The 16,529-nt window shown below is 30.7% G+C and overlaps 1 protein-coding gene across 3 annotated transcripts; it reads left to right on the top strand.

Moving 5' to 3' along the window:
- The first annotated feature begins 259 nt into the window (after positions 1-259).
- LOC107851122 (CMP-sialic acid transporter 2) lies at positions 260-7,480 on the top strand. Of its 3 annotated transcripts, none has more exons than XM_016696039.2 (13): positions 260-520; positions 1,636-1,747; positions 1,871-1,950; positions 2,827-2,902; positions 3,005-3,105; positions 3,915-3,986; positions 4,179-4,227; positions 4,315-4,356; positions 4,581-4,702; positions 5,286-5,345; positions 5,937-5,985; positions 6,691-6,785; positions 6,886-7,480. In XM_016696039.2, exons 1-13 carry the CDS (start codon positions 465-467, stop codon positions 6,935-6,937), a joined length of 966 nt encoding a protein of 321 aa, XP_016551525.1. In that variant the 5' UTR covers positions 260-464; the 3' UTR covers positions 6,938-7,480. The 3 variants fall into 3 exon arrangements, with proteins under 3 accessions (XP_016551525.1, XP_016551524.1, XP_047256669.1); XM_016696038.2 differs by having other exon boundaries at positions 336-520; positions 3,002-3,105; XM_047400713.1 differs by having other exon boundaries at positions 336-520; positions 2,827-2,906; positions 3,027-3,105.
- The last annotated feature ends 9,049 nt before the right edge of the window (positions 7,481-16,529 follow it).

Genomic DNA, 16,529 nt, shown 5'->3' with positions numbered 1-16,529 from the left:
ATATATATTTTTTCAATTTCAGGTCTGTCAAGATACATAATATATCGACCGAAGATACATTTTTTCTTTTGTAATGATACATAATTAGCTTTCGATACATTTTTTTTCGATTTTAGGTCTGTCGAGATACATAATTAGCTCCCGATGCATTCAACGAAAATATATAATTAATTAAAATTTTTGTAATTATTTTGTAAAGATGGGAATTTGTGTTTATTTTTCCAGAAAAGAAAAAGAAGAAGAAAAGAAAAATGTAGATGGGCCACAAATTTGTACAGGCCAGTCCAGGAACAATTAGAAGGATCCAAGCCCATATCATCATCCCTTTCATTTCATCCTTGCATATCACTGAATCTTACAAATCTCGAATTACACCGTGATTCCGGAGCTCGAAGAAATCACCTGATGGAAAACTAACAAATTCGGGATCGAACAAGTGTACTGTACGAAGCATATAAATCTCAATGGCGGCGATCGGAGCAATGCCGGAGATTAATAGCCTCCGTCAGAAAAGCCGAAAGTATTTTTTCTCTCTTTCTTACTCTCATTTTCAGCTCAATTTTTTTGAGAATTATCCGTATATGGTAGCTCATTGTAATATTATTGATCTAGCGAGTTTATTTGAACTCATTTCTATTGCCTGATCATGTGTACTTGCTTTTTTTCTTAGAATGGTATTTCTAGCCTATATATCCACAGGTGCCCTACAACTTAAGTGTACTTGTGATCCTTCTTTTTTAGAGTGAAAGGTGAAAAACACACCTAACCAGTTTTTCGAGTTTCATACCCGAACTATTAGCTTTGTGAGTTTCCTACCTGAATTATCACCAACTACTTAGCAAAACACACCTAAGCTATTACTTATTTGAGTTTCTTACCTGAACTTTCAGGTAGGAAAAGTGAGCTATTAATAATTTAGGTGTGTTTTGCTTAACTAGTTGGTGATAATTCAAGTAGGAAACTCACACAGTTAATAAGTTAGGTATGACTATCAAAAAATGGGACAATTTAGGTGTGTTTTTGATTATTAACTCTAATGTATAGATGTATATAGTAGAGTTAATGATAAAACACACACCTAAACTATCCCAATAATTTGAGTTTCATACTTGAACTTTCAGGTGTGTGAGTTGAGTTTCTGAACTGAACTATCATTGACTATTTATCAAAACACACCTCAATTATCGTTTTTTAACTTTTACCACATGAAATATCACCATCATTCTGATAGTAAAAGCACAATCGATAGTTGAGGTGTGTTTTGATAAATAACGGGTGATAGTTCAGGTAAGATACACAAATTATTAACTTTTTTCTGTCTGAAATATCACCATCACTTAGATAGAAAAAGTGAGCAAGTGATAGTTGAGTTGTGTTTCGATAAATAGTTGGTAATAGTTCAGCTAGGAAACTCATACACATGATGTTTAGGTATGAAACTCGAAAAGCCAGAATACTCTAGCCTCTAGGTGTGATTTTGACTCTTCACTCTATATAATAGACTGCAGTCACTCTGAACTACATCCAGTCTGCATTATTAGCTAATTAGAGTCTATTGTGTAGCTAGAGTATGAGATAATGAGAAGAATTGCTCATGTTTTGTTTGTTGTTTTGGTTTTCTACTGGTTGGAATAGGTCATTTGTTACACTTCTTCTGACAATTCTTACAAGTTCACAATCGATTCTCATTGTGTGGTCGAAGAGAGCTGGGAAGTATGAGTACAGTGTAACCACTGCAAATTTTCTGGTTAGTGAAATGACACGATAGTTCTTTTGCTGCCTTTTTGATGTTGTTTTGAGCTCATAGTCATAAACAAGGCTAAATTGTCCCCTTTTTGTTTTGTAATTGACTTCAGCTTCTATGTAATAGGTAGAGGCATTGAAATGCGCATTGTCGCTTGCAGCCTTGGTAAGAATCTGGAGAAAGGACGGGGTTACTGATGATAATAGGTTTGTATCATTATCTTTATTAAATTTCCTCTTCCAGGGGGTACGGAGCTGGAATTGCTAAATTTTACCTTTTCTATTTGTATTATGAAGCTCTACTTGAGCACTGCATGTATAAACTCCTGTGCTTGTCTATGAACTTTTTGGCTCTTTCAGAGAATCTGGTAATTTTTGTTTTTATTTACTATATTTTGTGTAGTGTTTGCTTCAAATTAATTTGAATAGAGAAAATGTTTAGTGAGAAAATGTTTGAATAGAGAAAATGTTTAGCCGATCCCAACTTGTTTTGAACAGAGGCATAGTAGTTGTATAATACAGGTGGTGTATAGACCAACTTGCGCGGCTCTCAAAACTACTTACAGGTGCCTTCTACTTCCTACTTAGGTTGATGGGAAGAAAACTTTTTATTTTTGTCTCAACTCTCAACTGAGATTTGAACCCCAGTTTTCAAGGTTTATACCCACTTCACCAAGCACTAGGCTACTCCCCTTTTGTGCAGGTGAAAAAATGTATTTTTACAACTTAGCAAATTCAGTTGAATACCCTACTTTGTAAGATCTTAGGGTATTTGCAAAAGGCTCATGGTTAACTTAGGCAGAGAATTTAGATCCCAACTTTTGGTGTTTATTTCATATGTGTTTGAATTAGCTTCGGTTTTATTAAACCATTTACTATTAACTTTTGGAATCTTTTTCACGTTAATCTGTCAAATAATGACACAATGAATTACCTTTGGAAGATTTCATTGGTGGATAACGCTGCAGATTGTCAAACATTTATATTTGAACTTCTCTTTTAGAGTTCATACTGGGGTTTGTTTCAGTTATAAGTAGGCTAGTTTTCCTGTCTCCTGACCTACTAATGTGGTGCTGCTTTTAGGTTGAGCACTACGTGGGATGAAGTTAAAGTGTATCCCATTCCGGCTGCACTTTATCTTGTCAAGAATCTACTTCAGGCAGGTTTAGATTTCTTTTTGGTTATATCTTTCTGTGTTCCCAAACTTGATTAGGTCTTCTATCTCACATGCTGTTGTTTGAAATTGCATTTGTTTTAGCAGTACTACATTTTTGCGTATGTAGATGCTCCTGGATATCAGATACTGAAGAACTTGAATATTATCAGCACTGGTGTGTTGTATCAAATCATTCTTAAAAGGAAGTAAGTCCCCTTTCACTAATTAAGGATATGATGTTGGACTTGTGTCAAAGGTTTTGATGATCAGACATCTTGTTGCCAGGAAAATATATTCAAATGACAGACAGCATAAAAGCACCAGAATATTTTTTTTTTTCTGCAAATATTTCATTTGGCCCAAATTTCTTTTAGCAGAAAAAACTCCAACTTTACTTTACTTTAATTCTGCTTTAGATAGTTACATGTCTGTGCCTCTCTGTGTGTGTATATATACATATGATATGAGTAATTTTATATATACACCTCTGTTTACAATGATTTGGGGGTTCTTTTATAAGGCAAGGTTACTTTCATTAATAAAGTGCCTTAGAGGTACTACAAAATACAATTAAAGCACTACAGCATTGCTGCTATAGTTTCATCCCCAATAGGTCCAAAAATCCTAGTATGACAAGCTTCAAATCATACTATCACTACACCAAAAATACAAGTTTTCTAAACTATGTACAAGTACACAAAAATAGAGAATCTGAAAGTTTTCTAAGAAATACATTGATCATCAAGAATATTGTATCACCAAAAATGTAAAAAATAATAAAAGGGTTCCACTAAAGGTAATCTTCAAGGTGAAAGCTTTTCTTATCAAAAGGAAAATCTAATAGACAGATATTACTTACTATAGGAAGCTAGTAACCTCAAGGCGAATGGCATTGTCAGGTTTGCTACATTCATTTTGTCATCTTTCTGGATAATATTATAGGAATGTGTTCCTACATGTTTACCTATTTTGATCTTCTATCTTTTGTCCTACTCAAAACAATATTCACTTTCAGGTTAACTGAAATTCAGTGGGCTGCTTTCATTCTACTTTGTGCTGGGTGCACCACTGCACAACTTAATCCTAGGTGAGATCATAGCAGTTTGTACATCATATCTCTAGAACTGCTTACATAGATGGATAGCTGTTATATATTTCTTGTGTTTCAGCCTGGATGGTAAAAGATGAGAATCATGATTTACTGCTCATATTCTGCTGATTTATATGAATTAAAAAATGAACAATGGATTTCTCTAACGGGATGTTGCTTTCTGTACAGTTCTGATCATGTTCTTCAGACTCCATTACAAGGTTGGGTTATGGCTATTGTAAGTTGCAGATATACCCCGGACTATATAGCTTTAAAGTTAAAGCTATTTCTTCTAATGGTTTAATACCTCTGTGTTTGGTTTCAGGTAATGGCCCTTTTGAGTGGTTTTGCAGGAGTTTACACAGAGGTACATCTTTTCAAATATGTTTTATTAGATTAGTAGTCCAAAGACATGCACTTTAGATGACCTCAGAACTGCTTCTCACTAAATTTTGCTCTACTAGAGTTGACCCTGGTGACTTGCGTGTTTAATTACCATCTCAGACTTCGTCAGCAACTGAAAAATGCTTGTCATTATGTTAAACTAGACTCAGATACCATGTGCATAAGTTGTTTTTTTAATCTTTGCAGGCTATAATTAAGAAGAGACCGTCAAGAAATATTAATGTTCAGAACTTCTGGTTGTATGTCTTTGGGATGATCTTCAATGCTTTTGCAATAATGACTCAAGATTTTGATGCAGTCATGAATGAGTAAGTTGATATCAGTCCTTCCTTTCATTTACAATGTAAATATTTGCGTTGTGTGCCTTTTGTAACAACTGATTATTCTCGATCTAGTGCTTTAGTATCCACTTTTGGAGTAAATATTAAAAGAAATGATACTGGATGCCTCTTTTCCTCTAAAATAAATCACTGCTAATATGTTATGACTGCAGGTATTTTGAGCTAACTTAGTGAACTAATTGTATAGTGGAATAGACAATCATTCCATTATCTTGTGATTGGAGTTAATTTTTAGTTTAACTTGTGGAGATATTATCATAGGCATACCTTGTTGTTTCTCAGTACTTTTTTCCATTTCTAACAGTTCTCTTTTGGAGCTTTCCTATCTGTCCGTTATATTTTATCATGATTTTCAGTTCCAATCATTATTGTATGATGCCTTCATTCACAAATGAATTTAAGCAGACTCTTTTCTAACATTAGGTTAAGCACATAACAGTTTTAGTGACCACAGACAATAGCTCTTCTTGAAAGGACAATTACCTCATCAGACTGGGATTCATGTTTTGTTATGTAGGGAGTTTTACAATTTTGACCTTATCTTTTGCAGTGGGTTCTTCCATGGATATTCACTGATTACAGTTCTCATGATTCTCAACCACGCACTAAGGTTTGATTTCCTCGCAATCTTCATAATGGTTGTTTACATTTCAAGATTATGAATACATTGTCTAATAATACAAGATCAGTGAGAAGTACTACTTTTCTCCTGCTAGCTATTTCATGTTCCTGAGGCATAAAATTATTCAAAATATTTTGTGTTCTGCAGTTGCTTGGTTTAGTTGTTTAATTGTTCTCTTGATAAGCATCAAGTTGAAGGAACTATTTTTTATTGGCTTAGTTGATTGACATAAACGATACTCTAGGAAGAGACATTTCCACTAGGTACAAGCTGCCATGTTGCAATTTTTCCTAAATTGTTCGTTTGTTGTATTTGCTCAATGTGCTGTCTTTTAATTAGTCATACAGTGTGTTCATTTGCAATCCTAGTTAACCATTCAACATGATTTGTCTACACATTGAAGCTGGGGTTATTTAGATAGAGTATGTTGGATGCTATGTTGCTCAGACTCTTTAAAAATGCCACCAGGTGCGTGTCAAATCCTCTAAAAGTAGTGCACTTTTGGAAGTTCTGACACGGGTGCGGCATCATGGATCAGTCACCTTTCAATTGTTTACTGACCAAGATTTGTCTCTGCAGTGGCATTGCAGTATCAATGGTGATGAAGTACGCTGACAACATTGTGAAGGTATGATCGACTCTGGTTGTTCATCTGCATTAGTTTGTGTTTAAATGGGTTCATCAGTCTAGTGACAAGTATCGTACGCCTTGAGATCACCCTCGTATATCTATGTTGTGAGCATTATGTCAGATATGCTTTATGTTTTCCTAGGCTATGTTACTTTTCTAATTAAAGAGTAAAGCAAAGAAGGTAAATTTGGCTAGAGATTCCACTCTAGAAATGATGTATGCTAAGCTGCTAACTTATTGCTTGAGACATTCCAAAATATTTGAGATATCGATAGAAAATTAGGGCAATGGTTAGGCAACTAAAAGTTTGGAGTGCTAAATCATTGGTTGAATTAGGCATGAAGTTTATCTACCATTTAAAGAGCCTCTTTGATTCCTCCTGAGGTTCTAGGATGCACTCATGTCCACGTGTCTTTAAGAGTATAGAAATGATTGTGCTACAGTTGACAATGAGATTTCTCTTCCTTTTCTTTTTCTTTAAGTTGGCATGTTCTTTAGGAGGTAGATCCATTCTTTTGGCTAGTTCTTGCTCCATAGGATGTTGATTTGCCTTCCATAAGTGGTTGATAGTTATGATGTGCATGTATAGAATGATCAGCCGCACAAAGGAAGGACGGGAATTTTAGTCTCTCGCACACATGTTCTGCCTATGAACCGAGAGCTTATAGGATACCATTTTAATATAGCTTGTAATTGTTTGCAGGTCTATTCAACTTCAGTTGCAATGCTACTGACTGCAGTTGTTTCTGTATTTCTATTTGGGTTTCACCTTTCCCTTGCCTTCTTCCTTGGTTCCATGTAAGTGTGAAGATTTGTTTTCCTGCTATGTTTTGGCGTTGGGGAAAATTCCACAAATTTGACAACACTAACTGAATATGAATTTTATGCTTCTTTGCAGCGTTGTTTCTGTAGCGATATATTTACATTCGACCAACAAAGCCCGAAGATAACAACTGAGTTCACCTTCTGAGTTCTCTTGGTAATACCCAAAATAGGCATTCTACTCCAAGTTCAGTTGGATTTTCTTCCTTGCAAAAAGTGTGAGCAGATAACTATTTATCCTATAGCAGCGTAAGAGTTGGCCCTATATTTATCGATGGAGTGAAGTTGGTGTTTAAATCTGGATAGAACAGGATACTTGTGATCGACTACTAGATGATCTCCTCATTATTTTGAAAATCCTGCAAGTTGGTGTTTCAATTCTGAATTCAAATAGCAGCATTTATCGCCCGATGAAAGGTATTAGGTATGTGCATTAGATGATATTATTATAGCAACAAGTCCTGGAGAGCAGAACACTTTGTACCACTATACATTTGACGCGCGCTGCAGATTTCATAAACATTTTTGTTGCTCTTTCATATGTAATTATGGACTAATCTAATAAGTAGTATTATTATTGTAATAGCAATTGAGGCAATATGTGCTTGTACACAATGTATGTTGATGTTTAACACTTGTTCTGGCATCAATTTACTTAGCAATTTGTATCATGGTTCACCTTATTACCAGTATTGAACCTCCTAGTCACTTACAAATTTTGCTTTTCTTTCAGTTAAAGGATCATCAGAAACGATATGTCTTCCCTTCCCAAACCCACCTATATTTCTACCCTTTCCAAACCCACCTTTGGAATTACATTGGGTATGTTGTTGTAGTTACGATGTACATTACCTTGGAAATTTTCTTGAATCTTACCAGAATTTCGCCACTAACATATCATTTACCATTGTTATATAGACAAAGTTACTATTTATTTTATTCTTTACATGTATAAAATAGACAGATGAATCTTTTGATAAATTTCTGACTCCACTACGAACGAGATTAGTAGTTCGAAATAACGCATAATGTGGTACAACACAAATTACAAGAAGCTACATACATCCCGAGAAAATAGAAAACATACTCAAAAAACCAAAAAGCTAAACTTTTATTCAATGTGCATGTTTATTCATATGTACAATCCCTGCCCCGCAACCCCCCCCCCCCCCCCCAAAAAAAAAATAAAAAATTCACACCTTGAAGAATCTACGAAGAATTTTTCAAACCAAAAAAGCAAAACTTAACAGGAAATAAAAATAAAAATCCAAGATCCCCCTTCAAGTGCTTCAAGCTCTTTCACAAACACCAACTTGATCCTCTTCCGCAGAAATCATCGCCATCGACTCTAATTATCATCCATGTACAATTCACACTAGATCAGACCAACTGTCCATCCTACCTCCTCGACCCCAAAACCCCAATAAAGAAATTAAAAATAATAAAAAAAAAGCATACAAATGAAAAACAGTATGCTGTGTTTTACAAGTTTTAACAATGGAGATCATCTTTCACAAAACCAAACTTGTCTCCATTATCCTTCCTTCACAAAATCTATATACATCCCAAAAAAATGTCAAAAATAAAACATAAACATTTTTTTAAATAACTCATATATCTTCATTGCCCTCGGAATCTTGAATCCATCAACTTCAAATCCTGAATCCGTTCTCCGCTTATTCTTCTTCTCAGGGAGATGGTGAAGATCCAAAACTATTCCCTCTACAATAACGTAACTCCAATGATATTTGTCTTTCAAGTCTTAGCTGATTATAAAAATTAGCAATAAACATTTCAGCTCTTTTGTCAATATCATCTTCTGATGATGGATAACTCATTGTCCTTTGTATTCCTTTAAATGAGTTTCTTGAACTTGTTGATGATTCATATTTTGCATTTTTGGCCATATCATCATCTTCATCTTCATGACATATTACACTTAAACCTGTTGGTTGTCTTTGCAAAATCTTCTCATTGAAACTTAGTTGATGATGATGATGTCTTTTTCTTGATGATATAATATATGTTGCTAATTTCCATCTTTGGAGATCAAAGTTTAGTAAAAAAGTAATCTTTTTTACTGCCCTTTTTAGCTTTCCTATCAATGACCAATTCTCTATCCCCATCTTGTTTTGTGCATGTACTTTCTTCTTTTTATCACGCGATATATATGTCAGCTAAGATATCTGAGCTAGAGCGAAAAAGGAAATTTTGAAGATTGCGTAAGGTAAAATGGTGTGATTATATGACTATAGAAGAGATAATCAAGAAAGAAATTGGAGAAATTTCTACTTGTTGAAGAAGAATTAATGTATAGACAAAATGGATAAGAGGGTGTTTGATTTTTTATTTTTTTTGGAGATTGTTGTTGATTGTTTGTGGGTTTTTTTTTTCCTTTGGGTGGGTAGGGTTATTAGGTGTATATATAGTTAGGATATAGGTAGACTAAGTCATATTATGGGGCATTTTTTAAACCTTTTTTTTTTTTTTTTTGAGTTAATAACTATTCAAACTTTGTCTTTGTTAGTCTAATAGAATAAAATTATGAGTAAAATAAAAAAGAATTAGTTAATCAACTACTTTAAAGGTGAAAAGTTTTAATATTATTCAATGTTTTTGTATTTGTGAAAATAACCATTAGAGTATAATAGGAAAAAAAATACATGAGCTAAATTACCCTTAAGTGGAGTGGCAAAGATAGCAATGAGAGAAATCAAAATCGATAAATCGCGATATGCAAGTTAAACTATAATTTATATTTACAACGTCTTTAATTCTAAAATTTTGAGAATCAAATTTGTTAACTTAAAATCCTGAATCTGTCTACATACATACGTATATGAAATGCATCAGGTGGCTATTAGGAGCAAGTTGGTAGGGTTAAGAAAAAAAAAATACGCAGGGAAAAGGACAACGCGTTATAAAAATATGACAGCTACACACGTTATAAGAATGTAGAGGCTAATAGCTTTAAGCAAAAGACTTTTTGGTCAATTTTTATTTTGAATAATTTTTTCTTTTCTAAAAAAAATTGATAAAATTACTGTCGTGTGATCAGATAATTACGACTTCAATATATAAAAACAACTCGTTCAGAAATATAAAGTGAGATTGCATAAAATATGCCCTTATGATACCCTTTTTCCGGACCACGGGCAGAGTGGAAACTTTTGTGGTTCGGACTGCGCTTCTTTGGGAGAAAGGTTCAAAATATACTTAAATTTTGACGAAATTTGTTGTAACATATCTCAACTTTGCGGGTGTCCTATGACCCTGCTAGATTATTTTTTACCGTATTTCTGTGACATATATTTACCAGCTGGACCACTACGTGAGTACACGCACATTGAGCGCATAATGGTTTGAAGTGGTCCAGCTAAACAAATATCTTCCACAGAAATACGGTAAAAAACAATTTAGGCGCCCCACAAAATTGAGACATTTTACAATAAATTTCGTCAAAATTTAAATATATTTCGGACCTAAATTTATGTTGATTTTTTTTTTTTTTTGGTGTGTGTAGTGGTATTAAAGTTTAATAGGTTACATCGAAGAATATTCCTTAGGGATTAAACTAATGGAATTTTGATTAGTTTAATTTAAGGATCAAGGAATAAGGATAAAGTCATAGCCAAATGTTTAATGATTTACTAACTAATCATTTCTTGTATGGTTGGTTTAGAGTTAAGACCAAGTCTTTCTTATTTATGAAAAAGAAAAAGTTGTTTTAATTAGTATTATTATTTTAAGGGATTCTTATGGTTATTTTAGAGAATATTGTTGCAGTCAATATATAGTGCTATTATTAATTAAATTTAAGATATATGTATCAGGCGATTGAAGGAAAATGAAGGATTGATGACATTGACCAATTTAAAGGGTCATACATAGTTAAAAAACTTGATTAGGTTAATTGTGGACTTGATTAATATTTTTTATACTTTTTAATGTTTTCAAAAATATAACTTAACCCACATCCACAAAACTTCCTCCCTCTGTAAATCAATCTCTCTCTCTCTTCTCTCTTTCTCTCGATAGTTTCTCTCTCTAACTTCTCCCAACCAACAACTTTTCAATTTTCTCCCTTCAACCTCTGGCAACAAATAGTTTTGAGTTCTTGCCCGTTTCTTTTTTACTTTCAACTGTCAGTCGACGTGACAACATTCTCCGTAACAACAATTTCGAGTTCTTCATCGTTTCTTTTCGATTTTCACAAGTAAAAAATTAGGGCTTTTAAATTATGAAGAAAATGAGGAACTTGATTTGTTGGTGTTTGTTATTGTTTATGTTTTTTGTTATTTTTTTTTAATGTATGTTATTTTTTAGTTGAATTTCTCATCTGGGTGTATTTGCTACTACTGTTTTTTAATAATGGATAAAACATGTAACGTGAATCCAACAGATGAGTATTTATTGCAACATATATGACTAATTTGTTGCATAGATTAGTAATCTGTTGCAACATATATGACTAATTTTTTGCAACACATATGACTAATCTGTTGCAACAGATTACTCATCTGTTGGATTTGTTTTATAGTGTTGTAATATGAATCCAACATATGGTCATCTGTTGCAACAGATTAGTCATATATTGCAACAGATTACTCACTTGTTGCAATAGATGACTCATATGTTGGATTCATATTGCAGGTTCTATCCATTGTAGAAGTAGCAGATACACCAAATAAAAAATTCAACAAAAATTATAATTTTACTTACAAAATAAGTTATGAAGTAATGTCCAAGTAATATACGAACAAAATTTGACCTAAATTTTTAAAAAAAATTTCAACAGGGGCACAATGAATAAGTAAAACACATAAAAAATTTCATGAAATAGGTAAAGAGGACAAAAATAATATATCATACATCAAATGCAAAAGAATCAAGGGGACAAACATTTGAGTTCTCCTAAAAACGTTTAAGTTCCCTAATATTTTAATTACTTTCTAATAGTTGACCCATCTGTTACAACAGATTTTCTATCTGTTTGATAATTTCCAACAGATGAATCATCTGATGCAACATGCTAGTCATCTGTCGATTCAAATTAAGCAATTATTAGTAATAACTAAATTGATTTAGCTAAAATTAAAGACTTCTCTACGGCAATGGGACAAACATTTGTGTTCTCCTAAAAATATTTGAGTTCCCTATTATTTTAATTATTTTCCAACAGATTATCTATTTGTTGCAACAAGTTAGTCTTCTATTGCAACAGATGTTTATAACAGGTTAGTCATTTGTTTATCCAAATTAAGCAATTATTAATAATAACTAAATTAATTTAATTAAAATTGAAGACAAGTCTTTAATACAAGACCTTAGATAAGGGGACAAATGTTTGAGTTCTCCTAAAAATATTTGAGCTTTAGTATTTTAAATTGTTTTTCAACACATAGAACTCGGAACCAAAATGAGCCACGAAATAAAAAAAAAGTGACCAAAATAGGTCACCTATTTAAAAAGTTACCAAAATAGGCTAAACGTAATAATTTATTACGTTTTCTACTTTTTTCTTAAAGATCAACTAACAGAGTTGACTTTTACAAAAAACGTAAGAATTTCTTACGTTTTACATTTTTTTTGTTAAACGTAAAAAATTCTTACGTTTTATAAAAAAAAATATATAAAACGTAAGAACTTCTTACGTTTTACACTATAACCGAGGAAAAAAATACAATGAATTGTCAAATCAATTAAAAAGGTACTAAAAAAAGAGTTGTTCAATATAACAAAAAGCTACGTTCTTAACTTTTTAATAGCAGTGGTCCCCCACCCACAATTTATTTTTTCACAAATGTCCCTTCACTTCTACTTTTTCCTCTTTTTACATATGATAATTATGAATTTTTTATTAGTTAAATTTATTTATATTTTACATGTAGTTCAAATAATTTATTTTTTCTAATAAATTTTTACGTTTTACATAAAAAATAAAATAAAAAAAGAAGTATCATTTACCTCATTAACTTAACAATTTTCTTATATTTATTCTATATCAAAAAATAATCACTTCTATCCTTAATTATCCGATTTCTCTTTTAAAATATTATACTTTTGAGTTTTTCTCTACTCCAAAATAGTGAAATATTGAATTATCGTCGATCAAATATGCTGCTATATACAAGAATTATATTTTTTTAGGAGTGTTCCTAAAAAATATATTTTCTTATATTAAATTAGGAGTGTTCCTAAATTAAATTGTGATTTTTTACTCCATTGATTATAATATGAAACGTATTTGTGCATGTGAGTCTCCTCAATATCCTAATCGAAACACTAATCGAAAACTACGATGAATCACTATCCAAAAAAATTAATTTCATATTTTTAACACACCAAAAAAATATAATTCTTGTATATAGTATTATATTTGATCGACGATAATTCAACATTTCACTATTTTGAGTAGAGAAAAACTCAAAAGTATAATTTTTTTTAGAGAGAAATCGGATAATTAAAGATAGAAGTGATTATTTTTTTATATAGAATAAATATAAGAAAATTGTTAAGTTAATGAGGTAATTATACTTCTATTTTTTAAATTTTTTATGTAAAACGTAAAAATTTATTACATAGATAAAAAAAAAATGATTTGAACTACATGTAAAATATAAATAAATTTAACTAATCAAAAATTCATAATTATCATATGTAAAAAGAGGAAAAACTAGCAGTGATGGGACATTTGTGGAAAAAAGAATTGTGGATGGGGGACCACTGCTATAAAAAGGTTTAGAACGTAAGTTTTTGTTATGTTGAATAACTCATTTTTTAGTATCTTTTTAATTGATTTGATAATTCACTGCATTTTTTTCCTTGGTCATCATGTAAAACGTAAAAAATTCTTACATTTTATTTTATTTTATTTTTTATAAAACGTAAGAATTTTTTACGTTTTACAAAAAAAATGTAAAACGTAAGAAATTCTTACGCTTTTTGTAAAAGTCAACTTCGTTAGTTGACCGTTAAGAAAAAAATAGAAAAAGTAATAAATTATTACGTTTAGCCTATTTTAGTAACTTTTTAAATAGGTGACCTATTTTGGTCATTTTTTAAATTCTGTGGCTCGTTTTGGTTCTGAGTTCACATATATCTTGTCTATTTAATAATTTTTAATAGATGAGTCATATGTTGCAACAATTTAGTCATCTGTTGCAATAGATGTCTATATTTGTTGGATAATTTTCAATAGATGAGTTAGCTATTGCAACAGGTTAGCCATCTGTTGCAACAGATTTCTATATATGTTTGGTTGTTTTCCAACACATTACTCATCTATTGCAACATGTTAATTAAAATAGTAATTGAATTTATCAATTCATCTTTAATTTTAGTTAAATCAATGTTGTTATTACTAATAATGTCTTAATTTGAATCATTTCAAATAAAATTGGTCAATTAACACTTTACTCAAGACGAATACACTTATATCATCATGTAATTACTATGAGATTAATTGAAATCGTAATTAAATTATCAATTCATCTTTAATTTTAGTTAAATCAATTTAGTTATTACTAATAATTACTTAATTTTAATTATTTCAATTCAAATTGGTCAATTGATCATTCTACTTAAGACAAAACACTTAGTTGATATTGTAATTACTATAAAATTAAATGAAATTCTAAGTGAACTTACTAATTCATCTTTAATTTTAGTTAAATCAATATAGTTATTTCTAATTATGGCTTGATTTGAATCATTTCAAATAAAATTGGTCAATTGATCACTTTACTCAGGACTAACACACTTAGTTGATCGTGTAATTACCATGAGATTAATTGAAACAGTAACTGAATTTATTAATACTAGTTAAATCAATTTAGTTATTACTAATATAATGGCTTAATATGAATTAATAGATGACTAAGATGTTGCAAAAGATGAGTAACCTGTTGAAAATGACCAAACAGATAAAGACATCTGTTGCAACAGACTAGTCACCTATTGCAACAGATTAGTTATCTGTTGGAAATAAAAAAACATATAAAGTCATATGTTGCAATAGATTGGTCATCTGTTAGAAATGACCAACAGATAAAGACATTTGTTACAACAGATGACTAATCTATTGCAACATATGTGTATGTCTGTTTGATAATTTTCAACAAATGACTCATCTGTTGCAATAGATTAAGTCTGTTGCAATAGGTTATACACTTAAATGATCATGTAATTACTATGAGATTAATTGAAATTTTAATTATTAAATCAATTTGGTTATTACTAATAATGACTTAATTTGAATCATTTCAAATAAAATTAGTCAATTGATCACTCCACTTAGAACGAACACACTAAGGTAATTAATATGAGAATAATTGAAATCGTAATTGAACTTATAAATTCATCTTTAATTTTAGTTATATCAATGTAGTTATTACTAATAATATCTTAATTTGAATCATTTCAAATAAAATTGGTCAATTAATACTTTACTCAAGACGAACACACTTAGATGATCATGTAATTACTTTGAGATTAATTGAAATCGTAACTAAAATCATCAATTCATCTTTAATTTTAGTTAAATTAATTTAATTATTACTAATAATTTCTTGATTTTAATTATTTCAAAAAAAAATTGGTCAATTGATCATTCTACTTAAGACGAAACACTTAGTTGATCATGTAATTACTATAAAATTAATTGAAATTGTAAGTCAACTTACTAATTCATCTTTAATTTTAGTTAAATCAATATAGTTATTTTTAATTATGGTTTGATTTTAATCATTTCAAATAAAATTGGTCAATTGATTACTCTACTCAGGACGAACACATTTAGTTGAGAGTGTAATTACCATGAGATTAATTAAAACTGTAACTAAACTTATTAATTCATGTTTAATTCTAGTTAAATAAATTTAGTTATTACTAAAATAATGACTTAATATGAATCAATAGATGACTAACATGTTGCAAAAGATGAGTAATCTGTTGAAAATGACTAAACAAATAAAGTCATCTGTTGGAAATGACCAAACAGATAAAGACATCTGTTGGAAATGACCAAACAAATATAGACATATGTTGCAACAAATAACTAACCCGTTGCAATAAATGACTCATCTATTGAAAACTATCAAACAAATATAGACATCTGTTGCAACAGATGACTAAGTTGTTGCAATAGATGACTCATCTGTTGAAAATTATCAAACATATAGGATATATGTTGGAAAATAATTTAAAATACTAAAGCTCAAATGTTTTTAAGAGAATCCAAATGTTTGTCCCCTTGTTTAAGGTCCTGTCTTTAGTTTTAGTTAAATTAATTTAGTTATTACTAATAATGACTTAATTTGAATCATTTGAAATAAAATTGGTCGATTAATCACTCTCCTCGAGATGAATACACATAGTTGATCATGTAATTACTATGGGATTAATTGAAATTGTAAGTGAACTTATCAATTCATCTTTAATTTTAGTTATATCAATTTAGGTATTACGAATAATGGCTTAATTTGATTCATTTCAAATAAAATTGGTCAATTGATCACTATAATCACAACGAATACACTTAGTTGATAATTTAATTACTATGAGATTAATTGAAATTGTAAGTTTATCTTTAATTTTAGTTAAATCAATTTAGTTATTACTAATAATATCTTAATTTGAATTATTTCAAATAAAATTGGTCAATTGATCACTCTATTCGTCCCGAGTAGAGTGATCAATTGACCAATTTTATTTGAAATA

This window comes from Capsicum annuum, chromosome 12 (genome assembly GCF_002878395.1).
Source record: "Capsicum annuum cultivar UCD-10X-F1 chromosome 12, UCD10Xv1.1, whole genome shotgun sequence".
Classification (NCBI taxonomy): domain Eukaryota; kingdom Viridiplantae; phylum Streptophyta; class Magnoliopsida; order Solanales; family Solanaceae; genus Capsicum; species Capsicum annuum.
This window is presented reverse-complemented; position numbering and strand designations above follow the sequence as displayed.

Bases quoted from the DNA above. Each gene is read 5' to 3' on its own strand.
- LOC107851122 (XM_016696038.2), top strand. From the start codon at position 465: ATGGCGGCGATCGGAGCAATGCCGGAGATTAATAGCCTCCGTCAGAAA. The intron at 1,748-1,870 runs GTTAGTGAAATG...TCTATGTAATAG, and splicing joins TAACCACTGCAAATTTTCTG to GTAGAGGCATTGAAATGCGC. The intron at 1,951-2,826 runs GTTTGTATCATT...TGCTGCTTTTAG, and splicing joins GGGGTTACTGATGATAATAG to GTTGAGCACTACGTGGGATG.